At 37.5% G+C, this 26,028-nt stretch overlaps 1 protein-coding gene across 1 annotated transcript in view; it reads right to left on the bottom strand.

The window, feature by feature from the left end:
- LOC126831955 (calcitonin receptor) overlaps positions 1–26,028 on the bottom strand; it is a 174,339-nt gene that overhangs the window by 27,998 nt on the left and 120,313 nt on the right. The window contains exons 2-5 of the mRNA XM_050562620.2: positions 24,848–24,977; positions 4,730–4,846; positions 3,368–3,465; positions 1,381–1,472 (exon numbers count right to left, since the gene is read on the bottom strand). Coding sequence (XP_050418577.1) covers positions 1,381–1,472; positions 3,368–3,465; positions 4,730–4,846; positions 24,848–24,977 — 437 coding nt within the window. The remainder of the gene's footprint in view (positions 1–1,380; positions 1,473–3,367; positions 3,466–4,729; positions 4,847–24,847; positions 24,978–26,028) is intronic.

The following is a 26,028-nucleotide window of genomic DNA, read 5'->3' as shown; positions in this document are numbered from 1 at the left end:
CGTTTCTCTTTGATATAGGTTAAGAATCAAAGCGTCAATCATTTTTGTCCTTCCCTGTCTTTAATTCTAAGCTAGCTAGAATTGAATAGCTCAGATAATCTAGTCCTTAACCCTTTGAACACAATGATCGTGTCGTTGTTGTGCCCACGGATAAGCTAGCTTCTCTTGGTATAGCTCAGATATCCCTTAACCCTTTGAGCATGAGCGACCGTGGCTTAGCAGTTGCCACTTCTACACTAGCTGCTCTCGATATAGCTCGGATAAATCTAGCCCTTAAGCCCCTGAACACGAACGACCGTTTCGTTGTAGTGTTCACCCACTTCTAATTCTAGCTACTCTTGGTATAAGTGACATAGTTCTTAAGCCTTGGTACACGTACCACCGTGACGTTGTAGTGGGAAAATCCCCACTGGCCAAATCCAACAGGCCCTTCCCGAACCATATTTACCGAGACATGGTGGTCATCCCATTGACAGGAACCAAAGAAATAATCATACAACATGGCAAGCGTAATTTCATGACAAATGTATTTTTATGAGATCACATTCTTTTTGATTTCACAATGTAGGATAACAGGAACAAGGAAATAATTATAAAACTTGGCAAGCGTAATTTCATGACAAATGTATTTTCATGAGATCACATTCGTTTTGATTTCACAACATAAGATAACAATTTAAACAAAAAATTATCTCGCAGATAAATCTATTACGGGGTGAATCAAAGGTTAAGCAATTATCATTATATTTAGTCAATTAAGTAAATAATTGCAGACTTATAGTTTCTTAATTTTTTATCCTTCTGAGCTTTCATTATGGTTTTATGCTCATCCGAAATATTCCGCCAAAGCTTAGTGGCAACAAGGTATTCAGGACGATTGAGCCAGAAACCACCAACTTTTTGTGCCACTGGAATGTTTCAACTGAGGGGTTCGACTAGGGAGAACCGTAGCTTTGTGACAGCGGTGTATGTGAACCGCGGAAATCAGAACAAGTACAGCAAAGCTTTGTGACACTGGTGTAATTAAACTGGGGGGGGGGGGTCAGGTAGAGTACACCACAGCTTTGTGACAGCGGTGTATGTGAACCGCGGAAATCAGAACAAGTACAGCAAAGCTTTGTGACACTGGTGTAATTAAACTGGGGGGGGGGGTCAGGTAGAGTACACCACAGCTTTGTGACAGCGGTATATTTGAGCTGAGAGGATCGGTTATAGAATGCCAGAGCTGGGTGAAAGTGAATGTATGTGAACTGTGGGGTCAGCTAGAGAATATCAGAGCTTTGTGACAGAGGGGTATTTGAACTGAGGAAGATCGTTGCATATGTTCACAGCATGATTTCTTTGAACATTACATGATATTGATGTTCACGATGACCTTACCTGAAACAAGCGAAGATAATCATACTGATGATAAGTAGAATTATTGAAAGGGCGTAACCAGATATGTATACCATCATAACACTGTGCTCAGCCTGAAATCAAAAAAAAATCAACAGTTAATACCATATTTATTCTAAATCTGAAAATTTTAAAAACAAAATGTCAATACACCACCCTTTATTTCCTTTCCTGTTGAATTCATACACCAAAAATATTCGGTTCAATGATTTCTATCCACGAATATCGAGATCAAGATAGTATAAATGAAATGAAATGGGGTTTAACGTCCTACTGTTCTGCTCCGACTGGGCTAATGAAGACGGGCATACAGAGTGCTGTGAGGGGAATTTTGCTCGGGCAGCGGCACTACAGTCTATAATTTTATAGCGAATTCGATCTATCAAGGGATCTTTTACGTGCACGCCAATGTGTACACATGACCTCGGCTTTTCGTCCCATCCTAACGACTAGACAGCTGTCCGTGTCAGGCCCTCTGCCCTGCAACACTGACAAGGGGAGAACCACGTCGGAAAATCTGGATGTATTTTCTCGGCCAATGCAGGGATCAACACCCAACCACCGGGCTAGCGAGCCAACGTCTTACCCACTTAGCCACCGTCACCCCAAAGATGGTATATAACCTTTTTTTAAATTATGTTTATATACTCTTCGGAATCTTATGAAATATATCACATTTATTATAACTATGTAAATAATTGCCGTTTGCAAGGGATTTTAACGGTTTTAAACAATCTGTTTAACTTTTATTTTAGCACGCTTTGGACCTTCCCCTAGGACACAAACAAGCGTTTTTAACTGATATTTCGTTTAGAGAATCACTACTGTAGTCTACAATGGAACCAAGTGAACATCAATGGCTTTAATTTTATATATGAAAAATGTATATTGAACTTCACTCGAATTACTGTTAATTTTAAATAATTGAAGAAGGACTTAAATATCAGAAATTAAATAAAGATACCGAATAGAATAATACGCAGTAGTAACAATCAAATGTCAAGGAAATGCCATAGAGTTATATTTTAATTGAATTGCCATAAAATAACTTTTTCAAGAAAGACATTTTAGCGAATACAATTTCAATGTGAAACATGCAAAGGGTTTAAAAGTGTCAAGTTAAAATACCAAATTTTCTTAAAGTCCCCATAGGTATAGATAGTAGAATTCAAAATCATAATTACTATTTGTGTACCTGTATAATTATGTTTGTTCGTAGCAGCAATGTTTAATAATTATTTCTTTAAATATACAAGATTTGACAAATTCTAAAATTTGATGTTATGTTGAACATTGACTCATATTTAAAATCTTATGTCAGTTGTTACCAACATTTTGTTGGTTGTGACCCCATTTCGTAACCCAGCATTTGATCGCGACCCCTGTAAGAATAAAGTCACCTTTTACCATGAAACATCACCTTCATTGCATTTATTGTTTTACTGATTTGAAACTTTATTGTTGACATTTTTACACCTTTATAAATATTGAGGAAAGACGACTGACAATGTGGCAAGAGGAGTAAGATTGGGAATAATTCTACGATTGAAATCGTGGTTTTAATCGTGGAGTAATCGTGGAGTAATCGTGGTGATCCTATCAAGTCTTATCTTATATTGAGGTCAGTCGCCGCAATCGTGTTGACCGTATCGAAACGTATCCGAACGTATGTGCACGTACCAGATCGTGGACTCAATACGGACAATCCTATCGTAACGCATTTGTTACAAATTTTGATGTTATGTATGTCGAACACTTTCTAACAAGTAGACCATGTTTCGAACATTTAAGTTTAGTCCAGATCATAGCTTTTACAATCCCCGAAAGAATCCACAAAATAAACCCTCCTCTCACTAAAACCAGTGTAATAGTATACGGTCGGTACCACTGGTATGTGCCAATAGAAAAGTACTTCCGCTTGTTGAAGAATGGGTAAGCATGCCCTGTCTCCGCCATCTTTTCAACTTACCTCAGTATTAATACACTGTTTATAATTCGTCCATATTCGCCCAGAACCAGGATGTCGTAACCAACTTCCGTCTTCCATACACCGTTTCTCAGCAAATCCTGAAATTTACCAACATACTATAATCGCTGCATTTTAATAATAATGCAAATGATTCATGATCTCACTTATTTCAGAAAGCGTTCTATTTGTCAAACATAATATTTGAAGTACATGTAAATACCAACTTCGTGCAGGTTAAACCAATTCAAATAGTAGTAGTTCTCACATTCTTCTTGCCTTATAGTACATATACTTGTTAAGAACTTCGGCCATAGTTGCATTTTTATGAACATACCAATCTGATTAAAACACAGATCCTATTTCGTTTCGTTTTTTATAGTTCAAAATTTCGTTTTATATGCCTGTACTACATTAGGATCTGGAAGAGTTGCTATATAACCTGCGTGGGCGAATAGCCAATGGAACGATCTGTTACGTCGACTTCTTGGCGTGCGATCCACTGAACTGTGGGTAAAGCACTAGAAACGTCAACGCTGGTTGATTAATCAATGTCTGACGTCAAAGGGTCAAAAGCCGTTCGTACGACCTCTGACGTGACCTTTTACTACAACCGATTAGATCTTCATGTCGTGTAGGCCATCGTAAGTATAAAAAACGAAACGAGATATAGATCTGTATTTTAATGAGATTGATGAACATACCAGTTAGATTCTATATTGATGAACATACCAGTTAGATTCTATATTGAGACAAAAATGAAATGAAATGAAATAGGGTTTAACGTCCTACTGTTCTGCTCCTAACCTGGGCTAATGAAGACGGGCATACGCCATACAGTGTGCTATGAGGGAAATTTTGCCCGGACAGCGGCACTACGGCTTACTCTTATATCGAATTCCAACTGCCAAGGGATCTTTTACGTGCACGCCAATGTGTACACAGGACCTCGGTTTTCGTCCCATCCGAACGACTAGACAGCTTTCCTTGTCAGCCCCTCCGTCCTGCATCACTGACAAGGGAGAACCACGCCGGAAAATCTGGATGAACTTTCTCGGCCAATGCAGGGATCGAACACCCGACCTTCAGGCTAGCGAGCTAGCGTCTTACCCACTTAGCCACGTGATCCCCCTATATTAAAACAATAACATATTCAAACAGTTGGTCTTAATAATACACCATTATCTTTTCAGAGGATACACCAAATTTTAAAATTTATATTTTCACATTTAATCATGTCAGTTATTTTAGATAATTGTGTAATCGGTATACAGACTTCAACTCCGATTATTTTATATTTGTTTTGTTCTGATGTCGAACTAATAAATTTACAAATTGGGTAGGATATTATTAAAGACAACTTACCGTCCGGATTCATGCCGGTGTCAAATGATATAGGACAGGGCTGATAAATAGTGCTACCAGCCGGGGTGTAATCCCAACACAGCCAGTGGTCGAAGGTAGCATTACAATATACTCCCCCTGAAAATATAAAACACACAAAGTTAAACACATTGAATATAAAACACTAGTTTAACGAACACTCTATTGTATCTTCATTCCGAGCCACGGTGACTAAGTGAGTAAGACGTTGGCTCGCTAACCTGGAGGTCCCGTGTTTGATACCTGCATTGGCCGGCAATTTCATAGGGATTTTTAGGTGTGGTTTCACCTTGTCACTGGTGCAGGACAGAGGGCCTGACAAAAGACACCGTATATGTGTTCGGGTGAGACGAAAAACTGAAATCCCGTGTACACATTGGCGTGCAAGTAAAATAACCTCTACCAGTTGGACAAGGAGTAGGGTCGCCTGTCCAACTTCGTGGGTTTTCTCCGGGTCCTCCGGTTTCCTCCCACTGCTAAAGACCCCTACGCGCAAGCGAACTATGGAAATAAAATTGAACCATATGTTAGTCCCGAAATGACCTAGTTTGTGTCGAGTGGACGTTAAACCCCATTTCTCTCTCTCTCTACCAGTTGGAATTCAATATAAGAGTAGGCCGTAGCAACGCTGTCCGGGCAAAAAATTCCCTCATAGCACACTGTATGGCGTATGCCCGTCTTCACTAGCCCATTTGTATCTTCAATGTGAAATAAGAAAGTAATACCGGAATATCTAGTAGACTGGATATGGTATGAAGAAGATATCTACAGATGGGGAATTGTAAATACTGAACTGGTTTATTTCTGAGATTTAAAGATACATTATGGGAGATTAGATAAAAAGCTGGCAGTTCTCACTATAATAGTTAAAAACTAGATAGTGAAAAGGTTATTTGATGAAAGTTTCAGTCAAATTGCTCTACTCTGAACCGAGAATTTAGCGATTGGATTTTTGGCCTAGCCTCGATCATCATTACTAAAGTCGGTGCGATAAAAAACATAGTTTCGATTATCCATTTCATGATTAAATCACGAATGAAAGTTGAGCAGCAAATCGGATCCTAATCCAGTACATATCGTAGGCTATGACGTCAAGAGTTCATTTTGGTCTGGATAAGTTGATTAATGTCTAATTAATAATTTAGATAACATTTCAGGCCTAAAGAAAGACCTACAATAGGCTGATTTAGCTCTTGCATAATGTATTTTTAACTGTCATATTATTGTAGTTTACAAAGGATTCAACATCAATAAAATGACGGTCAGTAATTTTGACGGAATTTTATATGTATATACAATGGTGCATCCAGTCACAGGTGCTTTATAAGATAAGTAGACCTATTTAAGGACAAGCGATTGTCAAAACAATTCCATTTGATTCAAATTACAAAGTTGGTTGTTTTATTTAATAACGGAAGTGTGCATATTGAATTATTTTAACGAGATGTAATCTGTTTAGTAGGATATGGGGTGTTATTTGGTTAACCATGTGCTTTAGGTCTGTCATTGAATCAAACGTCGTGGTATCTTTCCAAGATTTTAAAAGGTTATCTACGTAACCTGCGCACAAGTAAAATAAGGCATTTCAGCTTGAGCGAGAGAGAGAGAGACAGAGAGAGAGGGGGGGGTGAGGTAACGTCCACTCGACACAAACTAGTTCATTTCGGGACTAACATATCGTTCAGTTTATTTCAATAATTCGCACACGCGTAGGAATATTTAGCAGTGGGTGGAAACCAGAGGACCCGGAGAAAGCAAAAGAGGTTGGTCAGGCGACCCAACGCTTTGTCACGTAAAAGCGAGAAATTTGTCTCAATGACATACCTTTTGATCCAACGCGCACGCGTTAACCATTCGGTCATCGAACCCCTCTTTGTTCAAGAGAGGTGAAACTAATGTAAGCTAAAATTACAAGAATTAAATTACTTTTAGGGTGTCTTACATTCGTCGACCGGGATAATGACATACGCCATCATGCAGTTATTTCGAAGAACACGATTATTTGTCCCATCCGAACGACTAGAGACCGTTCCTTGTCAGATCCTTCCTGCACCACTGACAAGGGGAAATCACACTGGAAAATTATGTTACATTCCCGCCATCATTAGCCCGGTTGATGAAGGATAGGCTGTTATTGTTTAGATTTTATGATTTATACAAAGGGCGATGCAAAGCAAAACACGGACATATTAATCAGAATTGTTAACCCTCAAGACCAAAAACACCTATTAATTCACAATTTATAGTTTAAATCGGATAACAAAATGATGTCTTATGAGAGGGTTTCAACTTGAAATGATGAAGGTTAAATGGTCGTTTGAATCCCTTGTTGACTACAATATTGTGAAAGTTGTGTCATATTAGTTAATATCTGTGCAGCTGAAGGTTCAATTCGGTTCGATATTAACAAGGGTATAATGAACTGAAAATTTCACAACATATGACATCCTCTATTGGGTACAATTTTAAGGTAGATTAAGAATTCCTTATTGGTTGAAAAATGCAAATCAAAAACATGGACTTTAAAACAACCATAAAACTACAGAATTAGATTTTTTCCCACTGTATAAATCATGATAGTGTGAATCCGAGTACCAATCGATTAAAATGTACAAAAATATTTCTAAAAGCTGATCAATTTAATTACACTTAGATTAATATTTCGTTTCGTCTATTTTTTCTTTCTCACCACCAAATATAAAACGAAAAGAAATTGATTACATATGATTTTAATCCGGTAGAAAATCGATCTTCTGAGGTTGTTTTGGTTTTTTTTAGGAAAAGAGAATATTTAATTAATGTAATAGTTTTCTTTATTGTCAGCCTTTTCATTGAATGACCTTTTATTTTATCGTTAAAAGTAAAACATTTCTCCATAAAAAATTGATTTATGATAAATTAAAATGCCTCGAGCCATTTTTTTAGTTAAGTGTTACAAATTGCTGGTGTTTTAATAACACATCCAAAGACTCACGCGATTATCACGTTTCAAGTGTAAGGCCCGCGAGGCTCAGGAATAAGGCGTGATCTAGCCGCGAGGCTCAGGAATGAGGCGTGATCTTGCCGCGAGGCTCCGGAATGAGGCGTGATCTAGTCGCGAGGCTCAGGAATGAGGCGTGGTCTAGTTGCGAGGCCCGAGAAGTAAGGTGTGGTCTAGTTGCGAGGCTCACGAGTAAGGTGTTTTCTAATTGTCAATATCAAGGTAGACCTTAGTACACGTTGGCGGGCACGTAAAAAATACAAACAGCTGGAATTCGACGACGAGTACTGGAAACACCACTGTCCTTGATATTATTGCACCCGTGGCCATATGTCAGTCTCAAATTGCCTCAAGTGGTGTGTTAATCAGATGTCGCACTCCATTTTATTTTTTCCTTTCAAAAGCAAAATCGGGTAAATAGCAAGTGGAGTTCCTCCAGGCTATAGTCGATTAGTCGATTACACATCAAGATGGGGTGTTATACAAATTCAAATCTAATTCATCGACACCCAATTCGTTGAAATCTTGTTTTGACGTTAAAAGTCATCAAGCTAAATGACATGATCGTAACTCTCCCAAATTACACCATTTTTTATATTTGACGATCGCTTCAAATCCCACTGTACCAACATCGATTCGCTCTTTACCAAAATCATGTTATTTCATTTCTTTTATTAAACATGCAAACGCATCGAAATGTCAATTTATGACTTAATTTAGGGAAAAAAAGACAACCATTAGCAGGTTTGTTTAGAAATTATCGCATTCTCCATTGTGTTTTAATGCGTTTATCATCATCAATATCGGGGGGTGACATCACACTGTTGACAAAGCTCTTTAGTGTTAAAATGGGCAATCAATTTCGGGGTCTGATTACAATGATGTTAACACGATAGCCGTCAATCACTTTCATTTATTGTTTTCTATGCAGTAAAGCAAGGCCAATGTTTTAACATCGTGTGGTATTACGTAATCGTGGAAGTTAAATTCTCAGTAAGTTTTGTTGTAGGCGAAAAAGTAAGTCAACGAAGCTGTTATTGTTATCGAGTTGTAATACAGAGAGTTGAAAGTAGCTGTAACTATAAACCAGAAGCAATCCAATCTGTAAATGAATAAAAATGGACAACACTTTACATCCAGTAGTATATTTATATCATCTTCGAGTCAGCCATATATATATAGTCCTTTCATTGTAGATAACACTACTGTCGCCAGTCATATAGTCATTTCATTGTAGATAACACTGCAGTCGTCAGTCATATAGTCATTTCATTGTAGATAACACTACAGTCGTCAGTCATATAGTCACTTACTTGTAGATAATACTATATTCAATCATATAGTCATATCATTGTCGATAACACTAACGGTCATATAGTCATACCATCTTATAGCCCGCCATATATGATGATATAACACTACAGTCAGACATTTAATCATTTCATTGTAGATAACACCGCACTCAGTCATACAGCCATTTCATCATACAGCAGCCTGCAGTCAGTCACTTCATCTTACAGTCATACAGCCAGTCATATACACATCTTCGTCCCTCAAAGAAGAAAGGCTTCCGAACAAAAACTTATGCCTAAATTTGAGAAATCTAGAATTATTTCAAACCGACAAATACCTCCCTTGTCTTTCTGTAACACACGAACAGAAAACAATTTAATATTTCATAACAGAATTAACTTTGGAAATAGAAGCAATGTTTCACATTTCATAATTGAGTTAAGCATTTCAATTTTTCGATTGCTTATGAAATAAAGGTATCCAGTATTCTAACGTATTTCAGTTTTTAATTATACTTGAAGTCAAGTTAACATTTGAATAGAGCGATACTTCAATGTAATATTTATAATATTTATGAAAATTACAATTGATATTACAGGACAGTTTGATATTTGGTATGCTCCTAGGAATTTTAATTTTGGCATAACAGTCAGCATATATAACACTTCTGTATATTATATTTGTTATCATTTGCTTGATAACGTTGTGAGGTTCTCAATGAAACGTTGCTTTAGTTACAATTGCGATTGTTTTCCATGTGGTGTTCATATAATATCAATATGCTACAGCTATATTTAATTTGGATTAAATAAATAAAATTGTTGTATAGATGTAAATTAAATTACTCGATCTCAATATCGTCTTGGGATAGATACTCAAGAAATTAAAACAAGTGGGGGGGAAACCGCTGTGGCTCAGCGAGTTAGACGTTTTATTGTTTGTTCAGTATGTCTAACTGTGCAGTTCTCCTGCAATATGTGTTTAACTGTATAGTTATCCTGATTGCTAGTTCGCCTGTATTGTTTGTTCTTTCTGTGTTTGATTGGGCAGTTCTCCTGTATTTTTTGTTCTATCTGTGTTTGACTGGGCAGTTCTTCTGCATTGACTGTTATATCTGTGTTTAACTGGGCAGTTCCCCTATACTGTTTGTTCTATCACTGTTTGACTGAACAGTTCTCCTGAATTGTTTGTTCTATCTGTGTTTGACTGGCCAGTTCTCCTATACTGTTTGTATCAGTGTTGCTTAGTTCTCCTGAACTGTTAATTCTATCTGCGTTTGACTGGACAGTTCTCCTGGGGTATAAAGTCAATCCATTTTACTTTAATGGAATTTTCTAATTTGAACACATATTAATAATATATTACATTGTACATCATTAAAAATATTTCCGATCGTTTTGACATTTTTGTGTTCGTCTTGGAAGTAGATTGGTCACAATGGCGTGATATGAAGTGATTACACCAGGGAATTCTTCCATACATCATTTGGATGTTCTTTAGCATTACAATAATTTGTGATTCTCTCTTTGTTATAGGCTAATTGAATAATATTAACGCAGCCCATGTCGGACATCAATTATAATCATAACACAGCGTTATATGCGTGTCAAATGTTAAATGCATTACAGTAACTTTTCTATACCAATAGGGTTGATAACGACAAAAGAGAGAGAGAGAGAAATGGGGTTTAACGTCCACTCGACACAAACTAGGTCATTTCGGGACTAACATATGGTTTAATTTTATTTCAATAATTCGCTTGCGCGTAGGGGTCTTTAGCAGTGGGAGGAAACCGGAGAAAACCCACGAGGTTGGACAGGCGACCCTACTCCTTGTCACGTACAACCGGGGATTCGAAACCACGCCAGTCGACTCAATGACAGACTTTATGATACAGCGCGCGCACGCTAACCATTTAGCCATCCAACCCCCCTGATAACGACAAATATACGTCATCCAGTACACCTTTAATGAGATTCTGGCTTGGCGGCAGAGTATTGAAATGTGTTTTCTTTTTTCAATGTACAACTTTCACTTTCAGGGAATCTGTAAAGTACTATACCAATGACATCGCATGGGACATCAGTTTTTCGTCATCTGAACGATTAGCCATGTTTCCACTATCAGACCCTCGCCTTGTATGACTGAGAAGGGGCGCTAAACTGGGAAATCCGGTAAAACTTTCTCATCCAACGCGTGACTTTTAGCCCTTTCCTAATCTCAGTCCAGGAACGTTTTTGCACTTTTTCAATGGGCTGTACACTTTTTCGATGGTCAAAAGTAAGATGTAAAGTTTGAGACGACGTAAGGACAAGTAGTTTCGGACGGTTTCAGACTATATCACCCTTCTCTAATCTGCTGTAAGGAACCGAAGTTGTCAATATTTACAGTAACTAAAGAGTTAAAAGATTTATTAAAACATTGGATTTCACGGCATCAATTCTCTTAAAATTATCGACAAATGGGTTCTTATTAGCTTAGAAGTGCAGTATGTAAGATTTCGATAAAGTGCTGGTCATTCTTGCTATAGTAGTCCACAAATAGGTAATGAATATATTTTCAATTTATTCTGAAGACAAATAGGTGTGTTTGAGGTTGTGATTGCCAAATACCAATATTCCTACGATACTAAACAAGTCTCGATTATCCATATTAACGTTCAATTATGAACATGAGAACGCGTTTTAATCCACGGCCATCCGATGGTCTAGAGACTTAATTATGGGCCTATCATGTGAATAAATGCCTACCAGTAATTGATAATGTTAAACGCCAAATGCAATGTCCTGCAAGAAATAAATTTAGCTCTTATATAATGCATTTTTGACAACCCCGCAGAGTTTTATCAGCATGTGTTTCATGTAAACGTCTCCGTGAGACTGATTACCATAGGAATTTGTTTCCGGTCTCTGTTGTTACTTGGCGTAAATCATACAATAATTCAATTCCCATTGTCACCATGTTGTCCGCGTATTAAAACGTGTATTCAACGGCAAAACAAGAGATAATTTAAACAGTCATTATCTATATTTTACGAGAAAATTATTCAAACACATATATAATGAACATTTGTTACAGTTTACACTATTTTCCCTAGATATAGTGTTTTAATAGTTTTATTCTAATATGAATTAGAAATGAAGAGCTCGGGGGAAGAATGATCTAAATCAAATTTTTGTCTTTTCGCATAAAACTCAAAAAAGAAACCCTTGACACCTGATGGGCAGATCATTCTCGACCTGGAGGCCATTTTAGAAGTGCCCTGGTTCGATGTGACCCCGACCTATATTCTTATGATTATTGGTAATTATGTTGAATTAATTATTCATTAAATATTATATATGAGCTAACTCTGAACACTGCATGTCTTTTTTCTGGCTTTAAAGGTCATAAGGTAATCGAAAATAGTAATTGGATTAGAACACCCGCGCCATTTAATAACAGAAAATTAAACTGTATAATCGACACTTGAAATATGTAAATTGGCTGCATTATTTAATATATTAATCTATTTGTATAGTATTTTTGTAACAGCAAACTGGTCATCAAAATCGTGCAGAATGCATCTTTAAACCAAATATAATGAAATGAAATGAAATAGGTTTTAACGTCCTACTGTTCTGCTCCGACTGGGCTAATGAAGACGGTCATATGTCATACATTGTGCTATGAGGGGAATTTTGCCCGGGCGGCGGAACTATGGCCTACTCATATATCGAATTACAACTGCCTAGGTATCCTTTTCGTGCACGCTAATGTGTACACGGGTCCTCGTTTTTTCGTCCCATCCGAACGACTAGACAGCTGTCCTTGTCAGGCCCTCCGTCCTGCACCACTGACGCGGGGAAACTACGCCGGAAAATCCCGATGAACTTTCTCGGCCAATGCAGAGATCGAACACGCGACCTCCAGGCTAGCGAGCCAGCGTCTTCCCCACTTAGCCACCGTGGCTCCCAAACCAAATATAACACTGCACCAAATATGCGCTACCTATGCGAACTATTTGTTAATCGAGCAATTGGAACACTTGAATCTCAGCTTGAACGTAACGGGTTAGATTCTTGATTAAGACGCATCGCGGGGATTTCTCGAGCCCGGTTGACATTTGTCAGGTGTATTCATATGGTGGCTTAGAGAGTGGTAAGTAAAGCATTGTCTAGACATTCACGTTGTCGCTGTTGAGGCAACATTCTCCTCATTAGCACTGCACACAATATCACCAAATAAATCATCGCATGTTAGTCTCAAAATGACTAAGTGTTTTGTTGACGAGACGCTAAACCCCATTATTTACCGTGCACTATATTACTATAATCGAGTGTCAGACCATTCCGAACATTACAAGACAATGGACAGAGAATTATATAAATCGTAATCAAAGTAGATAATCAGTCAAATGTGGCGCTCAGGGAGCAACTTCCATTCCCGGTTCTAGGTTAATCTTCTGTAAGCCATCGATTCCACCATTGACTTCCTTAATGCGTATTTATTTATTTATTCATTTACAGTTAGATCAAAAACACAAAATCTTCATCTCCTTGTTTTAAAATATTTCTAATATATATTTGTTAATTTCGCTGGCTAAACATACATGGATAAAAAAAAACCTATGGTAGAGTGCGAACGAAATCACGGGTTTGATCAAACCTGGATTCCCCTTGTTGCAGAACGGTGGGCCTGGCAAGTTACAGCGTCTACTCCTAACCTTTTGTTGGTTGCGAACCCATTCCAGGAACCATTATCTGCTCGGAACCCCTCGACGAACAAAGTTAGCTTTTACCATGAAACATCATCCTTTATTTACAGGTCAAGATGTTGTAATGAGAGACTGCGATGAAACAAATCGTGAGCGTGAGAGAAGAAAGACGAGTGACAGTGTAGCAAGAGGTGCATAGATCAAAGCTTTAAGAGGGCTGGATGACAAGTATAAAGTCAATGGTTTCCATTCATTTTTCTGTATAGCCACCTTCGAGGTTTACACACTTATGTTAATGATGCTGCAAGGCTTGAATGCCGATCAGAAAGACACTTTCTTCAGGCACCCAAAAAAATTCGTTAACAGCTGACATGACGTCCTCGTAATCATTATTAGGAAAAGCCGACCAGCTAGTTCCTTTTTGATTTTTGGAAACAGTTCTCATCGGTGGTTACATATCTGGTCAAAACAATTATCAGGATCTGCATCAAAACGGCACAGATTGTCACGAGACGTCACACGTCAGGAATCTGGCTCCATTCTGCTAGGCAGAAACGTTTGCCATTCCTTACTCGTTGGCGATAATCTGCTCAACCATCTCATGAGAGATACCCACAACACTGACAATATGTCGAATGGTCAATCATCGACTAGCCATTACCATGTCAGACACCCAGGTAATGTTTTCCTGAATGATTCAGGTCGATGGTTTTCCGGGACGCGGATCATCAAGGCTCTCTCTGCCACGTTGACATTTCACAGCCCACTTCTGTAGTGTCGACCCGGTTTCCTCCCACTGCTAAAGACCCCTACGCGCAAGCGAATTGTTGAAATAAAATTAAACCATATGTTAGTCCCGAAATGACCTAGTGTGTGTGTGTCGAGTGGACGTTAAACCCCATTTCTCTCTCTCTCTCTCTCTGTAGTGTCGAAAAGGACGGAGCATCACGTCGACATGTATTTGTGTTGGGGTTGTGTTGGGGTTTCTTAGCAAATGAAGTTCTGCTATATCATCATCGGTGGAAGCAGACGCTAGCTCCAACTATGCAGAAATAGCGCATTGTGACTTTAAATCTTCATGAGACTATCTTTATTCATCAAACAGTGTATCTAAATATATCTAATTAATATTAGATGGGGCAAATTTGCAGTCGCTTTGGTGAGACGAAAGGACAAATGATTACGTTAACATCATGCAGGAGAATATTTATTTACAAGCACGCGTATTCTTTGTTTGCATCTTTTCCTGTATTTAAAGACATTGACAGGTATTATTTCCGGTGGTCATTTTGACGAGGTTACCTTCTTAAAGAAGGAACTTGGGGTAGGGTGGCCGAATGTTCCAACTTTACATCATAAGGTTGTCATTGAGCCAAGTAGGGTCACTTACCTTATTAGCAATCAGATTAAAACACAGATCCTATTTCGTTTCGTTTTTATAGTTCAAAATTTCGTTTTACTTGTCTTTAGTACATTTGGTGTAGGCCATCGAAATTATAAAAAAAAACGAAACGAAATAGGATCTGTATTTTAATCAGATTGAGGTTTTAGGGTCATTTTCTCGTCCATCGAGCAGTGCCACACAGCCAAAATATGGACGATATATCATAAATATGAAAAGGGTCATTTGCACATTTAGAGGATTGATTTTTCAGTAATTATATCGGCATTGGATGCACACCTACCCGAAGACCCCTCCTCTCCCCCCTTTGATCCGCCCGTGCTCATTTCCGGGCTGTTTAAAGATGAGAAAACATACAATAGCATAAGTATGTACAGCAATCAGCCAGGTCAGGATGGTCACTCCCGGAATAAACGTCTCGCTAAAGAAAATCGAGATGTAGTTTCTGACCTGAATTGTTTAGAACACGTAGGCAATTTACGTAAGAGGAAATTGCAGTAATTCATCTAAGGATTCTGAATGTCTCTGAGGTACGTTAAGTTTATGTTGTGATAAATTTGATATCTTACGACTTTCACGGAATGATGACATTAAGCCACTTGTCATTTAAAGCCGTAAATTATAAATTTAACAAAAGCTTCCAATGTTTATATGATCTTAAATGTCTCGATTTTGTTTTATTGTTATGGTTTTTTTTTTTTTTATCTTTTCACAACTTGGTAATTGTGGGTTATTTTAGGTTTATCAGTGTCGTAATTTACAGGTTATATTTCATTCGGTGTTCAGTTTCAGAGAACAGCAACAGTAATAGAGTTTGATATCTTGTCAAGGCCAATCTTCGGTCATTACACTAGCGTTAGGTCTATTAACATATCTATATATTGTTCATATTGAAAACATCTTAAATTAGCCGGATCTATAATTGATCGCAGTGGCGCAAATTAGACGTTCAAGAGAAACGTAAGGACAAGGTAGATCTACATGTAGAGTAGGCAAACCCAAATAAAACTGGAGTGCACCCGAGTTAAAGAAATACTAACAGCTTAAATAGGAAATTCGTAAAAATATAATCTAGCAAATTAGACTTCCAAACGAAATGATAAGGTAGACCTACATGCAAAGTAGGACAACCAAATTAAACTGAAATAAAAGAAAGTTAAAGATGTACTAACACCTTAAATCCGTGTAAAAATATAATCTAGCAAATTAGACTTCTAAAAGAATTGACAAATAATAAGGATGCAGAGTAGAACAACTAACATTAAAACCAGAATAATTATTCTTTAAGCCAGCAGTGTGTATCTTTAAGCCAGCAGTGTGTATTCTATAAGCAAGCAGTGTGTATCTTTAAAGCGGTAGAATGTATCTTTAAGCCAGCAGTATGTATCTTTAAGCCAGCAGTATGTATTCTTTAAAACGGTATTATATTTTCTTTAAGACGGTATTATGTTTTCTCTAAGACAGTAGTATTTATTCTTTAAGACGGTATTGTGTATTCATTGAGACGGTAGTATGTATTCTTTAAGGCAGTAGTGTGTATTCTTTAATTAAGACAGTAGTATTTATTCTTTAATACGATATTGTGTATTCATTGAGACGGTATTATGTATATTTTAAGATGGTATTATGTTGTTGTTTTATTTTAAACATGAATAAGTAATCTGACCCCCTTTACAAATTTCAAGAACCGGCTTATTAAGAGAAACTTAAACAAATATAACGTGACGAGAATAAGTGCTTTAATTAACCAAGTTTTTCATATAATTCACCTTCATTTTTGTTCTTGTTTCAAACTTCCTGGCGCTTTTATTAATTTCCAGAGGTTGTTATTTTTAATCAAGTTTGTGCTCTTATCTGTGTTTCCTATTCTAGTAAAAGCTTTATTAAACATACATTATACACGAGCTAAATCTGCCTATGTTATATAAACTATTAATTAGACATTAATTAACATATCCAAACCATAATCTACCCCCGATGTCATCTTACGTGTCGGATTTTCACTGGATTTGCATCCGATCTGCTGCTCAACGCTCATTCATGATTAAATCCAAACATGATTCATGATCAAATCCAAACTTGGATAATCGAGACTGTTTTATCCTACCGACTTTGGTAATGATGATCTACTTTTTAACTATTAAAGCGAGAACTGTCAACTCTTTATCTAATCTCCCATAATGCCTCTTTAAGAATATGAGCATTTCGTGTAATTAAACCTAAGTTAACGAGGAGTGGTGTTATTTTAGTTTGCATAATTAAGCACACTCATATGTAAGACTACCCGTCACTACTCCTGGGAATTGATTTAGCAGAGACACGCAAAACAAATATGGACTCTGTTCTGATGGACCAATCCTGCATCGGTAATAGATCATGTGTGCTTTTAGATGACGCATTTTCAGTGATTATTGTGTTACCTACACGCCCCCCCCCCATACCCCCCCCCCTCTCGCCCATGATCGGTTCCAGTATATTTAAACACGCGTATTTAATGGCCCTAAAATACGGATACTAAAATAAAATACTAACATGAGTATGCATTACAGTAATGAGCCAGGTCGAGAATGAAAGAGAATCGAGCAGATAGTCAATTTACGTAATAGAAAATTACAGTATTTAATCGAAGGATTCTGAATGTCTATGAGTTTCTGTTGTGATAAATTCGATATCTTAAGATATTTGCCTTTTCCAAACATACATTTTAACGTAAATTATAATTTAAACAAAAGCTTTTCAATGTTCTTCTGAAGTTAAATGTCTCAGTGTTTTACTATTTTAACTTCTTTCCACAAGCTGCAGTTGTTGGTTATATATGATTATCTTTATTTAAAGTGTATAATTCATTTGAAAAGGTTGTTGGCTTTCAGAGATCAAACAAAATAAATGGGAAATAGGAGTAGGCGAGGTTGTTTACAGTCACACCACACAGAGATCTAACAGCATCTTTTGTACACTAAAGATTCATCATGTAAGAGCTAAATCAGCCTAATACAGATTATTCGTTTGTTTTATAAATCATTAATTAGACAATTATCCAGATGACAAGCCCATGGTCAACTCTCTAGACTTTTGGATGCTTTTGATTTTCAACGGATTTAAATACGATTGGAAGTTAATAATTTAATTAATGAATTGGTTTAGTTTCGTAAGAACGGAAGCAATGACAATCGAGGCTATACTGTTTGTTAAAAGACCAGAATGACTAATGTCACTGAAATTTTTAACACATTTCCTTCATTTATCTATATTTTAACCAGTATAGCGAGAACTGTCAGCCCTTTATCCTTTAACCAGAATAGCGATAACTATCAGCCCTTAATCCTTTAACCGGTATAGCGAGAACTGTCAGTCCTTTATCTATCTTTTAGCCAGACTGTCAGCTCTGTATCTATCCTTTAACCAGATTAGCGAGAACTGTCAGCCCTTTATACTTTAACCAGAATAGCGAGAACTGCCAGCCCTTAATCCTTTAACCAGTATAGCGGGAACTGTCAGTCCTTTATCTAAAATGTCATTTTGTTACTCAATCTCAATATTGACAGAATAGTTGATCAGACTCCCTCTCCCTATAATTGGTAACCTTCTCTCAGTTTAAGTTTCGAAGAGAACAGTGAATTGATAAGGAAGTTTTATTTATTTATTAATTTTTAGCATTTTCCAAAATAACATCCGGATTATCGCCCTAATTATTGTTAAATGTTTTGACGTTCTCGCTCATGACGGCAACAGGCAGACTTTCGCCATTCAGAAAAGGACCGCCGCCAAGACCGGTCACTTTCAGAAGAGGACCACCGTCAAGACCGGTCTCATTACGTCTTTCTTGTTTATCTATATATTTCTTTTTTTTAATTTTGACTTAAGCCTGTATTATTACCGACCCGGGCCTGGTTTGTCTTATCGGGTTTTTTTTTTTTTTTTTGCGTGTATTGCGGTTCTCCTATCATTATTAGTAGGTCTACATGTAGAGTAGGTCAATTAAAATTAAATCAGAAATGACATAAATATTTTAGATTAAGAAATACTAACACTCCAAATAGGAAATTATTGCGTGTAAAAACGTAATCTAGCTTCAAGTTTGATTAATCAATCACGTTATTGAATAGCACAAGATTTAATCATTTACCGGTTTAATCCTTAACTACAAATTTAAATTAAAGTGGACTGGGGTTTATCGTCCTATCTTGCTGCACCAACCGGGTAAAAAAAGACAGGTATACCCCATGCAGTATGATATAAATAACATTTTGACCGGACAGCGGCGTGTCTGCCTTTTTTTGGGGGGGTGGGTGGGGGAATGGCCGAATGGTTAGCACGCGCGCGCTGTATCATACGGTCTTTCATTGACAGGGTTTCGATTCCCCGGTTGTACGTGACAAGGAGTAGGGGACGCTCTGAAAAAATCTCTAAGATCGAGCCCAGACTGGGCTAATGAAGGCGACCCTGTGTAAATGATGGTTGATTTCAATGGAATTTAATCAAAAGTTATGATTAGTTTAATAAGCTGAGTTTGAAAAAAAAAGCAAATCATAAAACCTTGCATTAATTCGATTGATCACAAGTTGCAGGCCGACAGAAAGGAGCTCCGACAACATACAATCCTAACTATTGCCATCCAATTATAATATTTAAATGTATGTGAATACATGGAAATCCACCATTTTACTATGATAGCTATATTCCCTTTTAACCCTGTCTCAACCAATGCTAAGACGTTTCCATTTTTTATAGACGAGGGGTCAAATCAGGTCAGATTTGAACGTCATTGGCTTAAAAGTAAAGTAACATTTGACAATTAAAATTGGACGAGAGTTGGCGGAAACGCTTCCAGTCTGGGCAAACTATATGTCCCTCTTCAACAGCCCGATTGCTACACAATAGGAGGTTCAATCCTAAATGTCGGCATATAGGTACACACTATTATTTTTCAGGAACATTATTTTTCAGGAACCAAGCTAAGAAAATCAACAGTTTGTCAAGCCAAATCACGCGGCATTTTCATTGTATTGCGTGACAGTCATAATTTTGCCATATGATTTGTGAACACTGTGATTTTCTAGATTTTTTTGGCAATATGTAGAATCACTAACTACTGAGATCAAATATTGTACACGAATCTTCATTAGTAAATTATTGAGTTCCTGTGTACTGACGCTCAAATAATAATAGAAATATTATGTCCATTTATATACCGCCATGAAATTACACGAATAATTTGAATAAAGCCAAAAACATGTTGCACATGTAAAGATACTTAATTTACTACTCTGGCAGCATGAAAAATCAAATTCGCCATTCTCGCCTTCGACTCTCTTGCACTTCGACTCTCTTGCAGTGACCTGAACGGACATCGTTTTCTCAGACATATTTCTGACAGTCCTACGCGCAATATTAATTAGATAATAGTGGTAGCAGGTATTGGGTAGACCTGTGCATAAAAATTGATGAAATTCGATTGCATATGAAAATTAATAATTCACAACGAATCTTTGTCTACCTGTGGTTAAACGTTCATTTATCTCTATACAACCACCATTAAAATTCATGTGGCACAGATTTAACCCTGGTCATTACATAGTATTTATTATAGTTTATTGGCTTTCCATAAACAAAAATTCTACGTGTAAGATTGATAAACGACTTCTATATAAATTGTCACAATGTACATAAATGTATATACATTAAATACAACGCCAAGGGACATCCATACATTTTACGCCGTTTTATATGTTATGGACATTACAATGCAACCAATCAAAATCGTCGGTATATAAAAAAGGGGGTAAAATAAAATAGTGTAATCCTTTATAAAAATCAACCGAGAGTTGAAAGTAAAAAGAGAATTATTCATTATATTTATATTTTATTGTGATGATTTGCTTCAGATATCAGCCCACTAATCAAGCTGATTGTAGCTACTGGTTAAATATATTCCTCCGGGGGTTTATCACCCATTAATTATTAATTATTACTGATTTCTAATTAGTAACGGGACTATAAGTACCTTACTATCCTGTGATAGGCATGTATGTATAGACGCCATTGTTACCGATCGCTATCAGTTTTTATGATGATATCTCGAGGTCCTTTTTTTTATTCTTTTTTAATATATTTTAAATTTGTTTTTAGTCTAGACTCCGGGTAACAGCTGCAGGTAACATCGCCACTCTCAGGTGATTATATTTTTTAATTACTTCCCGTTTCTATTTTTATACGTCCACATTCATAATGTGAACGTATTATGCCGTCGCCCCTGTCTGTGTGTGTGTGTGTGTGTATGTATGTATGTGTGTGTGTGTGTGTGTGTGTCTGTGGTTCGCCTACAGGGCGCAATTCTTCATGGATTTTCTTCAAACTTGGTATACTTATTCCTTATACCCCAAGGAAGATCCCTATTGTTTTTGGTGCATGCCCGACCCCCCGGGGCAGAGCCACGCCCATTTCTAGTATTTGTTTGTTTGTCGTCTACAGGCCACATTTCTTAACTAATAATCTTGAAACTTTGCATACACATTCTTTGTACCCTAAGGAACATCCCTATCGTTTGGGGTGCATGCCCAACCCCCAGGGGCAGAGCCACGCCCATTTTCTTTTCGTGTGTCTTTGTGTCGCCTACAGGGCGCAATTCTTACTGGATTTTCTTCAAACTTGGTATACTTATTCCTTATACCCCAAGGAAGATCCCTATTGTTTTTGGTGCATGCCCGACCCCCAGGGGCAGAGCCACGCCCATTTCTAGTATTTGTTTGTTTGTCGTCTACAGGCCACATTTCTTAACTTATAATCTTGCATACACATTCTTTGTACCCTAAGGAACATCCCTATCGTTTGGGGTACATGCCCAACCCCCAGGGGCAGAGCCACGCCCATTTCCCATTTTCTTTTCGTGTGTCTTTGTGTCGCCTACAGGGCGCAATTCTTACTGGATTTTCTTCAAACTTGGTATACTTATTCCTTATACCCCAAGGAAGATCCCTATTGTTTTTGGTGCATGCCCGACCCCCAGGGGCAGAGCCACGCCCATTCCTTATATTTATTTATTTGTTTGTCATCTACAGACCGCATTTCTTAACGTATCAACTTTACATATTTATTCCTTATACCCTAAGGATGATCCCTATTGTTTTTAGTGCATGCTCGCCTCCCCGGGGCAGAGCCACGCCCATTTTTGTATTTGTTTGTTTGTCGTCTACAGGCCGCATTTCTTAACGTATCATCTTGAAACTTTGCATACTTATTCTTTGTACCCTCAGGAACATCCCTATCGTTTTGGGTGCATGCCCACCCCCCAGGGGCAAAGCCACGCCCATTTTCTTTTTCTATGTGTGTGTGTCGCCTACAGACCACAATTCTTAATCAATTGTCTTGAAATTTTTTCATATGAATTGCTTATACCCTAACGATGACCCCTATTGTTTTTTTACCCCCAGGGGCAGAGCCACGCCCATTTTCTTTTCTTTTTATGTCTGTGTGTCACCTACAGGCCACAATTCTTAATCAATCGTCTTGAAAATTTTTCATATGAATTGCTTATACCCTAAGTATGATCCCTATTGTTTTTGGTGCATGCCCGACCACCAGGGGTAGAGCCACGCCCATCCCTTATATTTATTTATTTGTTTGTCATCTACAGATCGCATTTCTTATCGTATCACCTTGAAACTTAGCATACATATTCCTTCTATCCTAAGGAACATCCCTATTAGTTGTGGTGAATACCCAACCCCCAGGGGCAGAGCTACGCCCATTTTCTTTTTTTATGTCTGTGTGTCACTTGCAGACCGCATTTCTTAATCGATCATCTTGAATTTTTTTTTAGACTTATTCCTTATAGCCTAAGGCTACGTTTTTACACTTATTCCTTAATCCTAAGGCTGGCCTCTATTATTATTTTTGGTGCATGCTCAACCCCTTGGGACAGAGTCACGCCTAATGTTTGTGTGTCTTGTGTTTTGCCTACAGGCCGCAATTCTTAACCGATCCTTTTGAAATGGGGATACCTATTCTAAACGTCATGCTTTTAGAATAAAGACATCGATTGTTTTAAAATAAAAATTGTGTTCTGTTAATGTGAACGAAACGTTAAACTGATAGCAGTCCTACAACCCAGTTTTATTTCACAGACCCTCAATGCAAACTGGACCATATCAAACAAAACAGGAATGTGGACGTATATTGCTGCGTTAGCGATGCTCTTGTTTAAATAGTTCTGGCTTTCTCCGATTTCTGCTTTTCCCACGGAGACAACTGTCAACTCAAACAACAATTCCTTTACTTACTAAATTCGCTTGTTTCTTTTAACTGGGTACTCTTTTTCTTGTTCCATTAACTATGTATCTGCTTCTTGTTCCGTTAACTGGGTATTTTTTTGTTCTTGGTCTATTAACTATGTATCTGATTTTTGTTCCATTAACTGGATAATCTTTTTCTTGTTCCATTAATTGGGTAATCTGGTTCTTGTTCCATTAACTGGGTAATCTGTTTTTTGTTCCATTAACTGGATAATCTTTTTCTTGTTCCATTAACTGGGTAATCTACTTTTTGTTCCATTAACTGGGTAATGTCTTTCCTTCTTGCTCTTGTGGCAATGTGTTTCAAACAGAAACCCAAAGCTCTGCCAATTCGAGTAAGATGGACAAGAAACTTAGTATGCTGGTTTATTTTGTGGTTAACTGTACATCAATGACGGGATGACGTAATGATTAATAATGATAATCTGTTTCTGGTTCATGATACGGCCGTACTTATTATTTTGTATATTAAACACTTTTGGGTTCCCGGGTCTTCGAGCCGAGTCTTTGAGACGACAGATTCTCCAGAAATGACACAGGTATATAAGCATGTCGGTATTGACTTATTAAAAACTTTCACCAGTCCTCCAACTAACCAGATTGCAATAGATTGCGTTCTAGTACAAGTCAACTAAATATCTGAATGTTAAAATTATTTTGGCTGAGAAAGTTCATCGTGATATCCCGGCATGGTTTCTCCATGTCAGTGGTGCATGATGGAGGGTCTGACCAGGACACATCTGTCTAGTCGTTCGGGTGGGACGAACAATCGTGGTCCCGTGTACACATTGGCGTGCATGTAAAAGATCCCCTGACAGTTGGAATTCGATAACAGAGTAGGCCGTAGCGACGCTGTCCGGGTAAAATTTCCCTCATAGCACACTGTATGACGTATGCCCGTCTTCATTAACCAAGCCGTAGCTGAACAATAAGACGTTAAACCCCCATTTCATTTCATTTCATACAATATAGCATCATACTAAGACTTAAGAACTAAATGAATACCAGTAAACTTAAAATAAGTTGGCTTTCTTTGTTTATCTTATAGATAGCTATAGATTGTGGAAATTAAAAGGAAGGCAATTCTACAGTGTTGGGTCTTGTGCACCAAGAGGCCAGGTATCTTATGATACAAGTATACCGTTACAAGATTTTGATCCGATGCTGATCATGATGGATCGGAAATCTGTTCAAGAATTACACGTGGTTATTTTCATCAGGGGATGGAAACGTATGGTATTACATATTATGGCTATATCCATTCAACATAAAATTAACATGTTAAGGCATCTAGAGGAATCTATACATCTATTAAATTGGAGTCTGGAAATTGGTTACGCTGACTGCACGTACACATTTAAATACTAGTCTTGACATAAAATGAATATGCCCGAGCATGGGTTGCGATGACGTTTAGAATAGAAATAAATATGCTTACCGTCATTAGGATATGATTTGGTGAAAACTGATTCGTTACATCTCTTTTCCTCCAAATAATTAATCCGGTAAGATGGGAGCGGTCTCGGTTTATAGAAATCGTAAGATGATAGTGACGTCGTGTTGTTCATCTGAAATTTAAAAAAAAATATAAAATGAATTAATTAATTAATCCGATTAGAAGGAAGCGGTCTCGCTTTATATAAATCGTATGATGACACTGACATTGTGTTGTTCATCTGAAATTCATCAAATAAAAAATTAAAATGAAATGAAATTGGGTTTAACGCCCGGATGTTCTGCACCGACTGAACTAATGTAGACGGTCAAAGAAACAAGCATTAATAGCACAAGTACTTCTTGATTTTCCATAAATTCATAACATTAGCTTTGATCTCTATCCTACTGTTGTCACACATTTTTCATTTTAATTCTATATAAATTGTGTCTTTCTGATCGCCTTAGAAACGGTGTAGGCGCTACATGTTTCATAATGGACTTGCCGGAAGTAGAGTGATTTAGTATGCGCTTCATTCAACATTGCAAACGTACAGAGAGATTAAGTCAATTCGGGACCACCATAAGGATGGTTATTTTTATAATTAGCACTGTGTGCTCTGTGGTTACGGTCGGCGTAGATGTATTAGAAAACGCATGAGGTTCATCGAAATGAACATACTAAATTGAATTAAATGGTTATTTCCCTTTACATTCGTTCCTTCATCAACGGAGCGGACCTCGTGGGTTTTCTCCGAGTCCTCCGGTTTCCTCCCACTGCTAAAGATCCCTACGCCCAAGCGAATTATTGAAATAAAATTAAACCATATGTTAGTCCCGAAATGACCTAGTTTGTGTCGAGTGGACTTTAAACCCCATTTATCTCTCTCTCTCTCTCTCTCTCTCTCTCTCTCTCTCTCTCAAATGAGCTGTTTCGTTAACAACGGAGCTGTTTCGTTAACAACAGAGCTGTTTCGTTTACAACGGAGCTCTTCCCTTATCACGGAACTGTTCCCCTATCAACGGAATTGTTCCTTATCAACGGCGTTGCTCCCTTATCAACGGAATTATCAATGGAGCTCTTCTCTTATCAACGGATAGGATCTCGGCAAATGATTTACACAACAAAGCAACCACATTTTGTTTAAACTTAGGATACATTTTAATGACGAATATTTTTTTTCG

The sequence above is a fragment of the Patella vulgata genome, chromosome 9 (assembly GCF_932274485.2).
Source record: "Patella vulgata chromosome 9, xgPatVulg1.2, whole genome shotgun sequence".
Classification (NCBI taxonomy): domain Eukaryota; kingdom Metazoa; phylum Mollusca; class Gastropoda; family Patellidae; genus Patella; species Patella vulgata.
This window is presented reverse-complemented; position numbering and strand designations above follow the sequence as displayed.